This window comes from Fukomys damarensis, unplaced genomic scaffold (assembly GCF_012274545.1).
Source record: "Fukomys damarensis isolate Sample0158 unplaced genomic scaffold, DMR_v1.0_HiC HiC_scaffold_12, whole genome shotgun sequence".
Lineage (NCBI taxonomy): Eukaryota > Metazoa > Chordata > Mammalia > Rodentia > Bathyergidae > Fukomys > Fukomys damarensis.
The window spans coordinates 15,748,687-15,764,763 of NW_022900924.1; the positions used below are offsets into that span (position 1 = coordinate 15,748,687).

The 16,077-nt window shown below is 44.1% G+C and overlaps 1 protein-coding gene across 2 annotated transcripts; it reads left to right on the forward strand.

The window, feature by feature from the left end:
- Positions 1 to 7,590: 7,590 nt before the first annotated feature.
- Rpl6 (ribosomal protein L6) lies at positions 7,591 to 12,949 on the forward strand. 2 transcript variants are annotated; one of them, XM_010604499.3, is made up of 7 exons: positions 7,591 to 7,631; positions 8,691 to 8,930; positions 9,019 to 9,117; positions 10,507 to 10,650; positions 11,193 to 11,241; positions 12,017 to 12,201; positions 12,758 to 12,949. In XM_010604499.3, the coding sequence occupies exons 2-7, from the start codon at positions 8,691 to 8,693 to the stop codon at positions 12,908 to 12,910; spliced, it is 870 nt and encodes a 289-aa protein (XP_010602801.1). In that variant the 5' UTR covers positions 7,591 to 7,631; the 3' UTR covers positions 12,911 to 12,949. The 2 variants fall into 2 exon arrangements, with proteins under 2 accessions (XP_010602801.1, XP_033618322.1); XM_033762431.1 differs by lacking the exon at positions 7,591 to 7,631 and adding an exon at positions 7,779 to 7,803.
- Positions 12,950 to 16,077: the final 3,128 nt, after the last annotated feature.

Here is a 16,077-nt window from a genome sequence, read left to right on the forward strand (position 1 = left end):
AGCGACTTGTGCAGTCGCCCCCCAAACCCGGCTCGCTCCACCTCCTCCTCCTTCCCCGCCCCTCGCGCGGGCGCCAGTGTGACGTCATCCGCGCGGCGCCCGCCGCCACTTCCTACTTCCGGCCCACAGGAGCCGACCGGCCCTCGTACCTAGTGGCGTTTCCCGCGCCTCAGTCGCTCACTTCCCGCGGCTCTGGGACTCCTTCCTTTAAACCCCGGCTGCAGGGTGTGAGCCTCGCGTTCAGCATCTCACGCGCTCGATCGGGCCCCTCCCACCCTGTCAGTTTCCATCCCCGCACCGACGCCAAGTCGAGTTTCATTCATTTCATTCCACACGTCGCTGGGCCACTTAATAGCTGCGTAGCCTTAGGAAAGTGTCATAATTTCTCTGAGCCTCAAGTTCCTCCACTCCTTCCTTCCTGTAAAATAAAGACACCGTAGTAGTTTTATTTTCTTTATACGGTTGTTGTGGTGATTAAATGTGTCAACACTTAGGACTGAGCCTGGCCTATACTATAAACGCTTTGGGATTGTTACCTGTTATGATGAACATCCCTTTGGGAAAAAACCAAAAGAAATATCCCTTTGGGTGTTTTCTAGTTGTGAAAAACTTTTCGACTATGGAAATGTAACAGTGAACAATGCTTGTAGGAGGAGGTACAGTAAACGGGATTATCTTTTTAAAAATTGATTCAGGGGCTGGGGTTTTGGTACAAGGTCCTGAATTCCATCCCCATCACCCCAAAACAAATGGATTGACAGAAAAGCATAAATGGACTGATAGAAAAACATATATGCTACACAGATATAAAAGGCTAAAAGACGAAAAAGAGTGAGTGTACAGACAGACAGTACTCCTCCTCCTCCTCCTTGTGGACTTGTTTCAAAACCCCCAGCAGATGCCTGAAACTTCAAACAGCACCAGACCCTATATATGCTGTGTTTTTCTAATACATGCATGTGATAAAGGTGAACTTGTGATTTAAACACAATAAAAGATTGATTAAAAACAACAGGCTGTTGTAGAAGATCAATGCTTGCTGTGGCAAACGTGCTGGAGATTTAGCTCAGTGGTGTTGCCACCTCCTTTGGAAGCACGAGGTCCTGAGTTCTATCTCCAGTAACCCCCCAAAAAGCAGGGGAAACGTTTTCTGTTCATATCTTAACCCACCAATTTAATGCCTTTTCCTTAACCAGGCACTGATCATTCACAGTGACTGTAATGTTTGCAGTTTGAGGTGTGACAGCAAAACTACCACAAATTTCTCTTTCCTTTCTCACAATCTCATGGGCAGATTTTCACTCTTACATCTTAGCAACCTCTGCATCTAATTTCTTTTTCCTATTAAGGTGAGAACTTTCACCTTTTTCCGCTTAAATGCGCCATTATAGCTTCTCTCTGGTGTCTCAAAATTGCCAGCATCATTACCCTTGCATTCAGAGCCGTTATTAAGTAAAAGAAGGTCTGCCAGAACAAAGCACTACAATACCTTGTCACAGTATGCAATTAAAAACCTATGAATTTATTTAGCTCAGTGGTTCTACTGCTTGCCTTGCAAGCATAAGGTCCCAAGTTCGATCCCCAGTACCTAAATAAAATAACATAAAATAAAACCTAAATTGGTTATTTCAGGAATTTTCCAAATTATATCTACATATAACAATTGTGGGGTGTGGGTGGTAGGAAAAGTCTTTACTGAAATGGCATTTAAGTAAAAACCTGAGGCTGGGGATTTAGCTCAGCCGTTCGGTGGCCTGCCTTGCAAGCACAAGGACCCGAGTTCAATCCCCGGTACCAAAAAAAAAAAAAAAAAAAAAAGTAAAAACCTGAGCCATTTGAGTAAAATACCTGAGCCTGGCTTGGTGGCTCACACCTGTAATACTAACACTGGGGAGGCTGAGGCAGAAGAATCACAAATTCAAAGCCAGCCTGGGCTACATAATGAGTTCACGACCAACCTGAACTACAAAACAAGACCCTGTTTATCATCATCATCTTCATCATTATCGTCATCATCATCATCCCCCCAGTACTGGGAGACTGAGGCAAGAAGATCCCAAGTTTGAGCTCATCCTGGGAAATTTAGTGAGACTCTGTCTCAAAACAAAAAAATAAAAAATAAAAAGAATTGGGGGTGTAAATTCTGTACAAGGGCCCCAAATTCAATCTCTTGTACCACCAAAAAAACCCCACAAAAACAAAAAAGGCATTTACTGGGGCCAGGGATTTAGCTCAGTGGTGCCCTGCCTGACTTGCAAGCACAAGGTCCTAAGTTTGATTCCTGGTACAAAAAAAAAAAAAAAAAAGATCAGAACCTATGAAATCCTTCTGTAGGTTCTGAGAAAGAAAAACAAAAGCATTTACATTTACTTAGGGTAATCTGTGAAGACTGGAAGTAAAAGGTAAAGCTGGAACCAGAGACTGTTGTGGCTCAGGCTGAGATGTTTAAGTTGACAAGTGCCCACATGATTCATTAAAGGCTGCAGGTCTAGGAAATAACAGAGGCAGAATTTTAGCTCCCATCTATTTTTGCCCATCCCCACCCCATTCTAGTACTGGGGAATGAACACAAGATGCTAAACTACATCCTTGGCCTTTTCTTTCTTTCTTTCTTTCTTTCTTTCTTTCTTTCTTTCTTTCTTTCTTTCTTTCTTTCTTTCTTTTCTTTAATTCTTTATTAGGAGGAGGTGGTTTGGAGGGACAGAGTCTCACTAAGTTGACCAGGCTGGACTAAAACTCGTAAACCTCCTGCCTCGGCCTCCTGGGAAACTAGAAGCATAAGTATAGGCCACCGAATTCAGCTTAATCCACATCTATCTAACTTCAAATTCTTCATTTCTTTTTCTCCTAATATTCTCCATCTCACTCAAATACAAAGAACTCTTGGCCAGGTGTGGTGCCACATACCTGTAATGCCAGCACTTGGGAGGCTGAGGCAGGAGGATTTCCCCAAATTCATGGCCAACCTGGGCTACATAGTGAGTTCAAGCCTGAATAACATAGTAAGACCCTGTCTCCAAAAGACAAAAGAAAGAAAGAAAGAAGAGGAAGAAGAGAGAGAAAAAGAAAGGGAAAGTACACAGGAGAGTGTCTGAAGTTCAATGCAAAATTGTATTGGAACTTATTCCTTGCAGATCCAGGGGCTTTTAGGATGAAATCCACAAGTTTTGTTTTGCTTTGTGTTTTGTTCTGCTTAAGACAGTGTCTCATTATGTAGTTCAGGCTGGCCTTGAATTCACAGTAATCCTCCTGTCTCAGCCTCCCAAATACTGGGATTATAGCGTATGCCAACACACCTGGCTCTCAAAATTTAGTTCTTTTGGCCAAGCATATGCTTCACACCATTCTCCATCTAAAAACAGAGCATCATACGACACTGAGCTCCAATATGAGCAGCTCTTCCCAGGAATGCTGGTACATGGCCCTTGCCCACATCCTGAAAATAAAACAGGGCCCCTTCCTATGCTCTGGGGGCTGCCTATCAGCACCCACCACATTGCAGCACTAATGCTGGCTAAACCTTCCGCCTCTCCCAGGATTACCAACTCCTTTTAAGACCTTGACGTTGTCCTCCTCATCAGCACCCACCCAGAGCCTAGCACCGTGCCTGGCTTATAACAAGCTCAAGACAGATTCACTTTAAGATATTTTAATTGAGGGCCAGGGATTTAGCTCAGTGGTTCTGCTGCCCACCTAGCAAGCACAAGATCCAGAGTTTGATACCCCCATACCAAGAAAAAAAAATTTAGTTGGATTTTTTTCAACTTTGAAAACAATACAATTTTCTTTTCTTTTCTTTCTTTCTTTCCTTTTATTTTTGGGGTAGTGGGGACTGAATTCAGGACCTTGTGCTTGTGAGGCAGGCGGCAGCACCACTGAGCTAAATCCCCAGCCGAAAAACAATACAATTATCTTTCATCAAGCCAAATAAAAATAGCAGCTTTCTTCTCCTCAGTGTATAGAGCCTCCTCATCCCAGCAACGTCTGTGCTAATGGTTTGGTGGGTATATTTCCACACTCTTCTTTATACTTGTATAAGTACACACATCGATATTCGCTCAAATACATGATACATAAAAGGATTTGTTGTTTTGTTTGGGGTTTTTTGAATCAGGTCCTCACTATGTAGTCCATACTGGCCTTTATTTTTTTTTCATACTGGCTTTAACTAAAGATCCTCCTGCCTCAGCCTCCCAGAGTATTAGGATTGCAGGCATGTGCTAGCGTGTTGATTTTTTTATACTGGTGTGCATGTGTGTGGGTGTGTTTTACTGGGAAATGACTTCAGGGAGTGCTGAACTATATTCTCAGACGACTTGACTTTAAATTTTTTTGGGGGTACTGGGGATCGAATTCGGGTCTTTGCACTTGTGAGGCAGGAGGCAGAACCACTGAGCTAAGTCCCCAGCCCTGATTTTTAATTTTGAGACGGGGTCTCACTAAACTGCTCAGGCTGATCTTGAATTCGATATTCCTCTGCCTCAGCCTCCCAAGTTGCTAGAATTCCAAATATGTACCACTGTGCATAGTTTACTTCTCACTTTTTATTTGTTTGTTTGAAAGTCCTGGGGATTAAACCTACGCCATTCACACAGAATTACATCCCCACCCCTTTTTAAATTTTTTAATTTATTTTGAGATAAGGTTTCACTAAATCACCCAGGCCTCAGGAATTTAGCTTTGCCCTCTCAGACTGCTGGGATTAGAGGTGTGCACCACTGCACCCATGTCTCTAGCTTACTCTTATACCTGTGCTGACCAGGTAGGCACCACTCAGCTAAAACCCTGGCCCCCACTTTTTTTGTTCTTTCTGTTTTGGTTTGGTTTTGGGGGGGTTTCATTTGTGTGTACGTGTGTGTGTGTGTGTGTGTGTGTGTGTGTGCTGTTTCTTTTGTTTTTGCAACACGGTCTGGTTATGTAGTTCAGGCTGGCTGTGAAATCACAGTGGTCCTCCTGCCTCAGCCTCCTGAGTGCTGGGATTACAGGCTGTTCCACCAAGCCTGTCCATATCTGTTTTATAAAGGAGGAAGCAGATAGGCCAAGATTTATCATCTAGCAAGCACTTCCCACAGTGCACAGGCAGTGCTCCTCCTGCCGCTCAATTGCCTACTGGACTTGTGTTCTGTGCTTCTGTGGCACAAAGAGGCATGAGACGTATGATTCAATTTAAGTATATGTGTGACTTTAGATAAATCCTACATTGTAACCAAGTCTCAGTGTTTTCATCTTAAATCCTTTCCTCACAAGGAAGTTTTATTGAAATTTATCACTCTTTAGTGTTGGTGAAAACGTCTGCTTTGTGGTAAACCCAGGTACAAATTAAAGAACATTTTATATATGACAAAACCAGGTGCACTCTATGACCAACAAACGTATTGATGCTATTTTGTTGAATTCCTGAAAACGCGTTCTTGCAATACCACAATAGAACACAAGAGGATGCCATTACATCAGAGGCTGGGTAGTTTAACAAATATTTGGGGAAATTTATCAGGTGAAAATCCCTAATAGATTTTTTTCCCTTTATTTCTTTTCACCTTTTTTTTTTTCTTGGTACCGGGATTGAACTCGGGACCTTGCACTTGCAAGGCAGCGGGTATTCCTTTATTTCTTTTATACATTATTTATGTACATTACACGTGTTGTGAAAGCAGTAAAGGGTATGTTCTTTTTCAAAAGATAATAATGATTCTTTTTTTTGTTGTTGTTGTTTTGTTTTTTTGAGACATGGTCTCACTATATAGTTCAGACTGCTCTGGAACTCACTGTGTAGCCCAGGCTGGTCTCAAACTGGCAGCAATCCTCCTGCCTCAGCCTCCCGAGTGCTGGGATTACAGGTGTGCGCCCCCACATTTGGCTCTTATTTTTTAATTTTAATATGAATTTTCTTCATCTTCATTAATGATCTCTTCACTCTTTCTTTTTTTGTGGGGCTGGGATTGAACCCAGGGCCTCACACATGCTAAGCAATCTTTGTGGCACAACTTTTTTTTTTTAACCTGTTGCAGTAGGGATTGAAACCAGACTGGGCTCAAACTCATGCTCCTCCTGTCTCAGCCTCCCAGAATGCTGGAATTACAGGTGTGTCCACCAAGTCCAGTTTCTTACAGTGTTTTTAATGTATTCAGCAAACATAAAAGTTGTTGCCAGCACAGCTGGCTGGCTGGCTGGCTGTAGGGTATACTTTTTTCCTACTTTTAGTTGGCCCAAACTCACTCTGCAGACCCTGTTTCTTCTCCTGTCTTTAATAAAATTTTGCTACTGTTTTTTTAAAAAGTTGCTAGCAGGAGTTGTGGTGCACAGGGGTAGGGATGCTGAAGCAGGGAGGAGGATGCCATGAGTTTGAGACAGACTCAACTTTGTAGCAAGGCCCTGTAGCAAAAAACAAAAAAAAAACAAAAAAATCATTCCTTTAAGTCGGTTTCCAGAAATACTTTGAGATCTTTCTGGTTTGTACATTTATTTGACAGACCGGAAGCAGTTACTGTCTTCTGTAAGGTTTCCAGTACAGAAGCAAGAAAAGGGTATCCTGGTGCTTCCTATCTGTCTCTTCAGACAGTCAAGACCAAATCCAGGAATAGAGAGAAGAAATGGAGAATTTTGCAACTCAGAAATAATCTTGTTTACCTATAATTCCAGCATTAGGGAGATGGAGGTAGGAGGATCACAAGTTGGAGGCCAGCTTGGGCTATATAGTGAGTCCCTGTCTCAAAAATCAAAAATTAAAAAGGGTTGGGATGTGGCTCAGAGCTAGAGTCCTTGGATTCCATTCCTGGTACTAAATAAATAAATGAATTCAATTTTACTTCAAAGTAGAACATAAAATTTGAATTTACATGAGAAGTGTTAGGAAATCATTTTCCCTGCACGTACCCGATCTGGCTCATTCTACCTTCAGAAGTTGAAAGGTTAAGTTTACTTATTATTTATTTGTTTATTTATTTATACCGGGGATTCAACTCAGGACCTTTCACTTGGGAGGCAGGCGGTGGCACTATTGAGCTAAATGCCCCACCCTTATGGGTTAAATATTAATTTTGAAAAACCAGTGATTTTTTTTTCCCCTGGTACTGGCTACTGAACCAAGGGCCTCAAGCATGCTAGGCAAGCATGCTACCATGCAGACAGCTAGGGGCTCTTAAAATTAACAATTAAAAGAAATTTGGTGGGCCCGGGATTTGGCTGAGTAGTTCTGACGCCTGCCACCCAAGTTCCTGAGTTCAATACCTGGTACCACCAAAAAATAAAAAATAAAAAAGAAAAGAAAAGAAATTTGGTGGTCCACATGATAAAGGACTTTAAATTTTTGTTTTGAGACAGGATTTCACTATGTAGCCCAGGATGGCCTTGCACTTGCTGAGATCCTTCTGCCTCCGCCTTTCGACTTCTGGGCTTACAGGAGTACGCCACAACGCTCAGTTTAAATGAAATACTAAGACAAAAGGTTCTTACCCTTATCTGTTACTGGGAAACAGAGATTCCCTAACCAGAACATAGTGCATTGTCTATGGTAGAGTAAAAACTACACTTCCCATGATGCCCCTGTCCCAGAAGTGAGCGAGACTAGACCCCTTCCGTCATTGCTTATAGACCGGAAGCCGGGAATTTAGTTCTCTTTCCCGTCTTGCAAGGTAAGAATGGCAGGCGTCTGTACGAGACTCAATTCCAGGACCTCAATCCTTCGCCATCCGAAGCCAGAGGACTTTAAGTCGACACCTACATGGGTCGGACATACTTAGGGTTATCTGAGAGGCCTCCTGGATGCCTATTTCTTTCGTCTAGTTTGACGGCGGGGAACAGAGGGTGAGAGATGGAGTGCGGTAGAGGCTCCGGCGTCTTGCCACCCTGTTGGGGTGGCGGGACGCGCGGCTCTTAAGAGACGCCGCAGCGAGCTGACGAGGTTAGAGGAACTGGACAACAGCGCATACTCTGTAATCCTGGGCCCAGGATCTATAATGCGTCTCTGAGGTTGTCTCAGCCAGGTTGAGATTTGTGGCACAAGTCAAGAACTGTTTCCCCACGGAAAGAAAGCCGGAAGTCGCATCTCTGTCGTGGTGGTGAAGTTTTGGCCACGTCTGGGCAGTGTCCTGGTCTCCTAAACAGAATTTCTTGAATGAGACAGTGGTCCTAAAAGTTAAGAGCGGGGCCGGGGATTTAGCTCAGTAGCACTGCGCCGGCCTCGCAAACGCAAGGCCCTGAGATCGATGCCCCGTGCTGCAAGAAAAAGGGCGGGGGGGGGTGCACGCCTGTAATCCTAGCACTCGGGAGGCTGAGGCAGGAGGATCGCTGTGAGTTCGAGACCAGCCTGGGCTACATAGTGAGTCCCAGGTCAGTCTCAACTACATAGTGAGACCCTGTCTCAACTCCCCCCCACCTAAAAAGCAAATTCAGTGCCTTGCTTCTTAGTTTTGGAGGATATTATAGACTGCCTCGTGCTTTAAGTCCCCCTAAATATTTAGCGTACCAAGGTATTTCCAAATCCTCCAAAGTTCCTAATGTGTTGGGGAGTTAACCCCAAAGTTAACTACATGAAGTTTAAGGGAAGAAGTCTGCAGTTTTGGAGGAAAGACATCGTAAGGGGAGAAGGCCTGTAGTAGGAAAGCTCCGCCTATCTAGCTTTGCCTTGTTATGGGTTGATTGGTGAAAGGCTTTTTTTTTTTAATTTTTTTTTTATAAAACAAAATTGATAGATGGCAGGCGAAAAAGCTGAGAAGCCCAATACTAAGGAGGAGAAACCTCAACCCAAGAAGGCTGATGCCACTGGCAAGGTTAAAAAGGACAACGTGAAAAAGGCTAAAAAGACCAAGAAGGGGCAGCCCCACTGCAGCCGAAACCCTGTCCTGGTGAGAGGGATTGGGAGGTACTCGCGATCCGCCATGTACTCCAGAAAGGCTTTGTACAAAAGGAAGTACTCGGCTGCTAAATCCAAGGTAAGGGAAGAGGGGAGCTACTGCACATTAAGTCTCAACTTTACCTGGTTGTCTCTCACTTATATTACAGATGCACTTGTGTTTGTAGGTTGAGAAGAAAAAGAAGGAGAAGGTTCTGGCTACTGTCACAAAACCAGTTGGTGGTGACAAGAATGGCGGTACCCGGGTGGTTAAGCTTCGCAAAATGGTAAGAGTTGGAAGGGGGAAACTGAAATGGATTTTTAGGTTAGGCTTCAGTGCTATGAAGATGTTTGTGTGCACTTGCGAGTTTCTGTTAAATAGAGACATGCTAATGGAAGGTAAAGGGTTTTGGGTTTGCAACTTGCCTTTAAAATTCACCATTTAACCTTAAATTAAGTCACTTTTCTTTCTGAGCTTTATTTCTGTTGAGGTTTGTGGTGAAAGTGAGCACAGTAATGCTAAGGTATGGTTAGAATTAGATTAGGGCTGGGGGTGTAGCTCATGGTACAGTGCTTGCCTAGCTTGCCAGGGACCCTCAATCCCATACATCAGAAAGTACTAGCCGTTGTGAGGTGTAGTTGTTTTTGAGATTTGGTCTTGAACTCCGTGTGGCCCCCAGGCTGACTTCCAAATGGCAGTGATCCTCCTGCCTCAGCCTACTGGGGGTGGAGATGACAGGTGTGCACCACCTGTGATTGTATTTCTTTGTAGTCCTTGTGTATGTGTGTGTATGAACACTCACATCAGTTCTAATACCTTCTTTTGTGCAGTTGGTTTTCTTTTGTGGGTAATCTGGGAAAAAGATGTTTTGCTGTGAGAATCCAATGAAGTGAAGACATGGTGTACTTTTTTTTCAATTGGAAAAGAAGCTGTTTCATCTTTCTTTGTTTTATTTTTTGCCCTCCTTTGTTTTAAGACATAAAATGTATGTCAGGCATGGGTTTTTGTTTTTTTTTGTTGTTGTTGTTGTTTTGGTACAAGGTATCGAACTCGGGTCCTTGTGCTTGGGAGGCAGGAGTGGAACCACTGAGCTAAATCCCCGGCCCGTGTTTTTGAGACAGGGTCTCACTGTACAGTTCACACTGGCCTTGAACTCGCTGTGTAGTTCAGTGATCTTCCTGCCTCAGCCTCCTGAGTGCTGGTATTACAAGGGCCCAGCTAGGGCATGTTTATCTGAAAGAGTTTGTGCTACAGGGTCTGCAGCTAGTAAGGCTTGCGGGTGCTGCTCCAGAACTGTAGAAATTGTAGCTTGCCTTGCCATCCCTGAGGTTTGCCTGTATTTGAAGTTTATAAAGTAAACTGCTTGATGCTGGTTTTATATTTGAATACTTGTCCTTTATTAAATTGCTCCCATCGTGTTTTGTACATAGAAGAGACAGGCAGTGTTTTGAGGTCTACTTAGGAAAAGGAAATAGTGTAAAGTATAAGTTTCAAATGAGTAAAAACAGCTGGAGCAAAGGTTTCTTGGACAACCAAAGCCAGCTGTCCTGAGCTTAATAACTTTTTGGGTGGGGGGGGGTACTGGGGATCAAACCCAGGACCTTGCGCTTGCCAGGCAGGCACAGCATCCCTGGCCCATAATGACTTTCTTGAGTGGAATCCATGTGCTCTCCAGCCTAGATACTACCCGACTGAAGATGTGCCCCGAAAGCTGTTGAGCCACGGCAAAAAGCCCTTCAGTCAGCATGTGAGGAAGCTGCGAGCCAGCATCACTCCCGGGACCGTCCTGATCATCCTCACTGGCCGCCACCGAGGCAAGGTGAGCAGAGAACCTTGGCCGCCACAGGGCCAGACCATGCGTTTGCTCTTCGGGTGCAGGATTCTTTTACATTGGGGGAGTGTCTTGTTTCACATACCAAGCGTACTCCACAGTACAGCCATTTTCTGCTGTTGGTTATGCAGTAAATGATAAATGCCACAGGCCCATTTGCTGCAAAACACGTTTATATTTGATTTACTTGTTAAATAGGGTAGTGCGATTTGCTTCCGAAACTGCTAAACAACATGCAAGAAGAAATCTCCGTTGCCAAATTTAGATGCTCCATGGATTTGATTGATCCAAAAGTCAGATTTCATTGCAGTTAAAAACTATTCCATGGGCTGGTTTAGCTCAGTGGTTCTGCCGCCTGCCTTGCAAGCACAAGGACCCAAGTTCGATCCCTGGCACCAAAAAAAAAACAGAAAAACAAGAGGGTAGGGATGTGGCTCTGTGGCACTGCATCTGCCTCAAGCACAAAGTCCTGAGTTTGATCCCCAGTAATGGAAAGAAACAACAAAAAAACTATTATATTTAATTTACAGAGAGTGATTTTCCTGAAGCAGCTGGACAGTGGCTTGCTACTTGTGACTGGTAAGAAAATCCTTGGGATTTGTTTTATCCTCTGGGTTTTTGTTGCTGTTGTATGGCTTTGTTGAGACAGGTCTCACTGCAGACCAGGCTGACCTCAAACTCATAGCTCCTCCAGGCTCGGCCTCCCGCGTGCTCCACTGTGCCTGGCTATATTCTTTGAAATTTGGGGCTTTAATTATTTTGCTGTTTTTGAAACCATCTTGCTAATTGCCTCAGCTGCCCTTGAATTTGTGATCCTCGTGTTGTGCTCCCGAGTAGATGGGATTATATGCGTGTGCCCATTACACCTGGCCGCTACTTAGTCTTTTAAACACGTGTAGTGTTTACAGTTGCTACCCCTGGCGTGGAAAGCGCTGAGCCCTGTTTTGTTGCCTTGTGTCCCTGAGGGTTATGTGGTGTTGGATGTTTGAATTTTTTATGGCATCAAGTGACTCGACTAAAATACACAGCGATTGGCCTCTACTCCCCGGGAAGTCATTCTGTATGAACTTGGAGTTACTCTGTCACTTGGTGTCAGAGGGAGTTTGTAAACGTGAAAAGTGAATTGTCGGTTCCTGACAAGCAATATTTGGTCTCAGGGAGCTGTGATTATGCCTCTTTCTAGCCTGGCTCATTGGAAAAGACTGGGGTGGAGGGAGGCTAAACAAATGGAGATTTGGGGACATTCCGGGTGCTGTGGAACAGTTCTGGAATTTCTTCAAATCAGGATTAATTTCTGCTCAGTTATCAAATGATTATTTCCCTTTTAACTCACTAAATTAGTTTTTTTCTCCAGGGCCTCTGAACCTTAATCGAGTTCCTCTGCGTAGAACACACCAGAAGTTTGTCATCGCCACCTCCACAAAGATTGATATCAGCAAGGTGAAAATCCCCAAACACCTCACTGATGCCTACTTCAAGAAGAGGAAGCTGCGGAAGCCCAGACACCAGGAGGGTGAGATCTTCGACACCGAGAAAGAGGTGAGCTTCTGTCCTGTCCCTTTAGCTGGGACTGAAAATAGAGCAGCGAAGCTTTCTGCATAAAAAGAAAAGCGAGCGTAAGCACTGAAGAGTGTCTGGAGTGCTGCCTGTTCAAGATTCTTCGAAATGTAGTAGTTTTTACTGAGGGCTGGAAGCTCAGCTAAGATTCTGGGGGGACCCCTCTAGGGTTCCAGTGAAACCCTATTATCTTGGAAATGTGCTCCGGTTTGTCCTTGATGTGTACCAAAGAGGACAGAAGAACAAGAAACACTGCTTTCGTTATACAGAGACAGATGGTATTTCGCAGCTGCAAGGGAGGGGTGGTGAGTCTGCCTTGGATGGTGCTCCAGGTAGTCTCGGTGATTATTTAGGAGTCAGGGTTCTGTAGTTAGCAGAGCAGCTTGGTGTGGTGCTTGTTTTTGTTTTTTTGTTTTTTTGGTACCGGGGATAGAACTCTGGTCTTTGCACTTGCAAGGCAGGCCACCAAACCGCTGAGCTAAATCCCCGGCCCCCAAAGGTGCTTGTTTTTAAACATTTACTTTTTCTCTTTGTGTAGAGATACCAGATTTCCGAGCAGCGCAAGGTTGATCAGAAAGCGGTGGACTCGCAGATTTTACCAAAAATCAAAGCCGTTCCTCAGCTCCAGGGCTACATGCGATCCCTTTTTGCTCTGACAAATGGAATGTACCCTCACAAATTGGTGTTCTGAATTTCTTACTAAGAACCTAATTAAATAACTGATATGTTGTGTCTGTGTCCTTTGTTAATGTTTTGAAAATACGGTAGCCTTTCCGGGGTCCGAGGCCCATTTTTTAGCTGTTGTGAAGTCCATCCTGAGAGTGACGCCGCTTCCGGTCCTGGTGTCTGGCTTTCTCCACAGTTTTCTCCCGCCCTCCGCCATCGGTGGGAGTGGCACGTTCTGTCGTCCCTGAAATGGTGTAACTGGCACCATGAGAAACAACTATGGCTTCGCTGGCGCACTTTCCCCCTTTCGGTACTGCACATCCATCTCTCCCGATCTGTATTGTCCACCCCTCCCCTGCAGCCATTGCTGTCTCAGTGCAGCAGCTGAAACATGCACACTGCTTATAACATGGTGCATTTTGCTCATTGCAAAGAATGCATCTTGCTGGTGTAGAAGTCCATTCCATGGATGTGGCTTTCAGTTATTTATAATTACATGTAGTAGAATAAGCCTGGATGTGTTCACATAGCAAAATTTAAGGATGAAATGTATTCCCCTGCACCTTTTGGGCTTTGACCAACAAACAACATAGCATGAATGACATGGGACCTGCAAGCCTAGACCTCCTAGGACACTTCCACTCAGGTGAGTCTCTGAGGACGGACTAGATAGATTGTCCCGTACCAGCTGGCCGCCACCTGTGGTCACTCGAGTGACCCTGCAGGAGATGATCAGAGCCAGCTGTGGGACCCAGCACAGAAATAATAACTTTCCTTTTATGTGAGTGGCCATGCACCCCAGGCTGTCTTTGATCTCTGCAATCTTCCTGCCTCAGCCTCCCAAGTGTTAAAATTAACCTATGGGCTACCATACCTGGGCTTTTAACTTTGTAAAATGATTGTTTTAAGCCATTGCTGGGTGAAATTAACTGATACTATGTGTATATGTGTGTGCATACATAGGCTTTGGAAAAGATCTGGAAGATGTAAACTTAGAAGTTATCTCAAAAGATAGAAATCATTTTCTTTTGTTCATCTATGTGGTCTGACTTCCTAAAATGCACATACACTCATAGTCCCAGCTACTTGGGAGGCTGGAGCACAATTGCAAGTTCAAGGCCAGCCTGGGCAATTGAGCAAGACCCTGTCTTAACATGAAAAATTGAAAGAACGGAGCATGGTGACACATGCCTGTAATCCCAACACTGGGAGGCTGAGGCAGGAGGATCACAAGTTTGAATCCAACTTGGGCAACTAAGCAATTTGTGAGAGTGAACCTGTTTCTAAAAAATGAAAAAGGGCTGGCTGGGTTGTATCTGTACCATCCCCATACACAAAAACATTTATTTTGTGGGGTTTATTTTCTTTTTTTTGTTGAAAAATGAATTTTGCTAGGTTCCCCAGGCTAGTCTCAAACTCATGAGCTCAGGAGATTCTCAGGTCTCCAGAGGAAGCAGAAACTATACTCACTGAACCTGGCTTACATGTATTTTTAAAAATATATGCATTGTTTTAGAATCTTAGTAGAATGTGTATAAATACAAAAGTTAAAAAGAAATATAACTGGGCTGCGGATTTAGCTCAGTGGTTATGCCACCTGCCTTGCAAGCACAAGGAGGACCCGACTTCGATCCCTGATACCAAAAAAAAAAAAAAAAGAAAAAGGAAATACAATTTACCCAGGTGACTTTGAAAGTAGCCACCAAAAAACTTACACAGAAGCCTTATTTGTAGCTGGGCTGGTGGTGCACATCTGTAATCCCTATACTCAGTAGGCTGAGGCAGGAAGATCATTAATTCATGACTTTGAGCCAACCTGGGCTACATTCAACTGCAGACTGAACTTCAAAGCAAGACTGTCTCAGAAAGCAAAAAAAAAAAAAAAAAAAAAAAAAAAAAAAAAAAAATGTGTGAGAACATACCTGAGTATAATAAAGTCCTAAGCTAGCATGAGTTCAATTCCCAGCACCACTAAACAAACTGGTTGTTAGGGCTTGGAGATGGGTGATAGGAGGCATGAACAGGTGAGGCATGGGACATTTGGGGCACAGAGACTGTTCTGGATGGTACCATAAAGGTAGACATAGTGAACAGCAAACACTGATATCAGCTACAGACCTTAATTACATGTCAGTATCAGCTCAGCAATTCTACCTGGCACCATACAAGTATGAGAGATCAATCATAGGGGAAAATGAAGACTTACAGAAGGTGTAGAAGAACTCTGTGATTCCTATTCAGTTTTCCTGCTCAAAAATTTAAATCTATTAGCCAGGTGTGGTGGTGCAAGCCTGTAATCCCAGTATTCTGGGAGGCTGAAGCAGGAAGATCACAGGTTCGAGCCCAGCCTGAGCAACTTAGTGACTTAGCAAGATCCTGTTTCTAAAAAGTAAGAAAAGGAGGGGGAAGGAGGAGTTCAGTGTGAAGGAGTTGGGTTCAATCCCCAGCACTTCAGAATAAATACATAAGCAAATATATAGATCAATAAATAAAGTCTATTGCACTGAATGTGTGAGTCAGTGGTAGAGCTAGAGCTTAGCATGCATGAGGCCTTGTGTTCCATTCCAGCACCAAACACAAGAAATACGAGTCTTTTAAAAAATGTATGTGCGAGGTCCTGGGTTCAAACCCTGCCCTCCCCCTGCCTCCAACTTCCACTACTACAAAAAATGAATATAAAAATTATTTAGCTGGGCACAGTGGTGGGCTCCTGCAGTCCATGCTGCTCAAAAGGCTGAGGCAGCAGTGGGGCATCAGCCCAGGCCATGCAGTGAGACTCCAGCTCAACTCATAAATAAATGCAGAAAAGAAAAGTAAATTCTTGGTGGAAACATCAATTGGAAATGGTATAATGGTTAAAGTCACAGTTCTGGGGGTCATGTAGATTAGAATCCCAATCTTTTTTTTTTTTGAGACAGGGTCATAAACAAGTCAAGGCAAGCCCAGGGTTGCTGGCCATCACCCCACAGCTAAGAGAGAAAGGGTCCTCCCCAGAGCCTTCAGAAAGAGCATGGAAGTGGGGTGCATGCGTACAGTCTCAGGTGAGGCAGGAGGATGGCCATGAGTTTGAGATTAGCCTGGGCCACATAGTAAATTGAAGGCCAGCCTGAACTACATAGGGACATTGGGAAACCCTGTCTCAAAACACACACACACACACACACACACACACACAAACACACGCAAACGCCC

Excerpts from the sequence above, each read along its gene's own strand:
- Rpl6 (XM_010604499.3), top strand. The coding sequence starts at position 8,691 with ATGGCAGGCGAAAAAGCTGAGAAGCCCAATACTAAGGAGGAGAAACCT. Across the intron at positions 9,118-10,506 it reads TGGTTAAGCTTCGCAAAATG|CCTAGATACTACCCGACTGA; the intron begins GTAAGAGTTGGA and ends TGTGCTCTCCAG. Across the intron at positions 11,242-12,016 it reads TGGCTTGCTACTTGTGACTG|GGCCTCTGAACCTTAATCGA; the intron begins GTAAGAAAATCC and ends TTTTTTCTCCAG.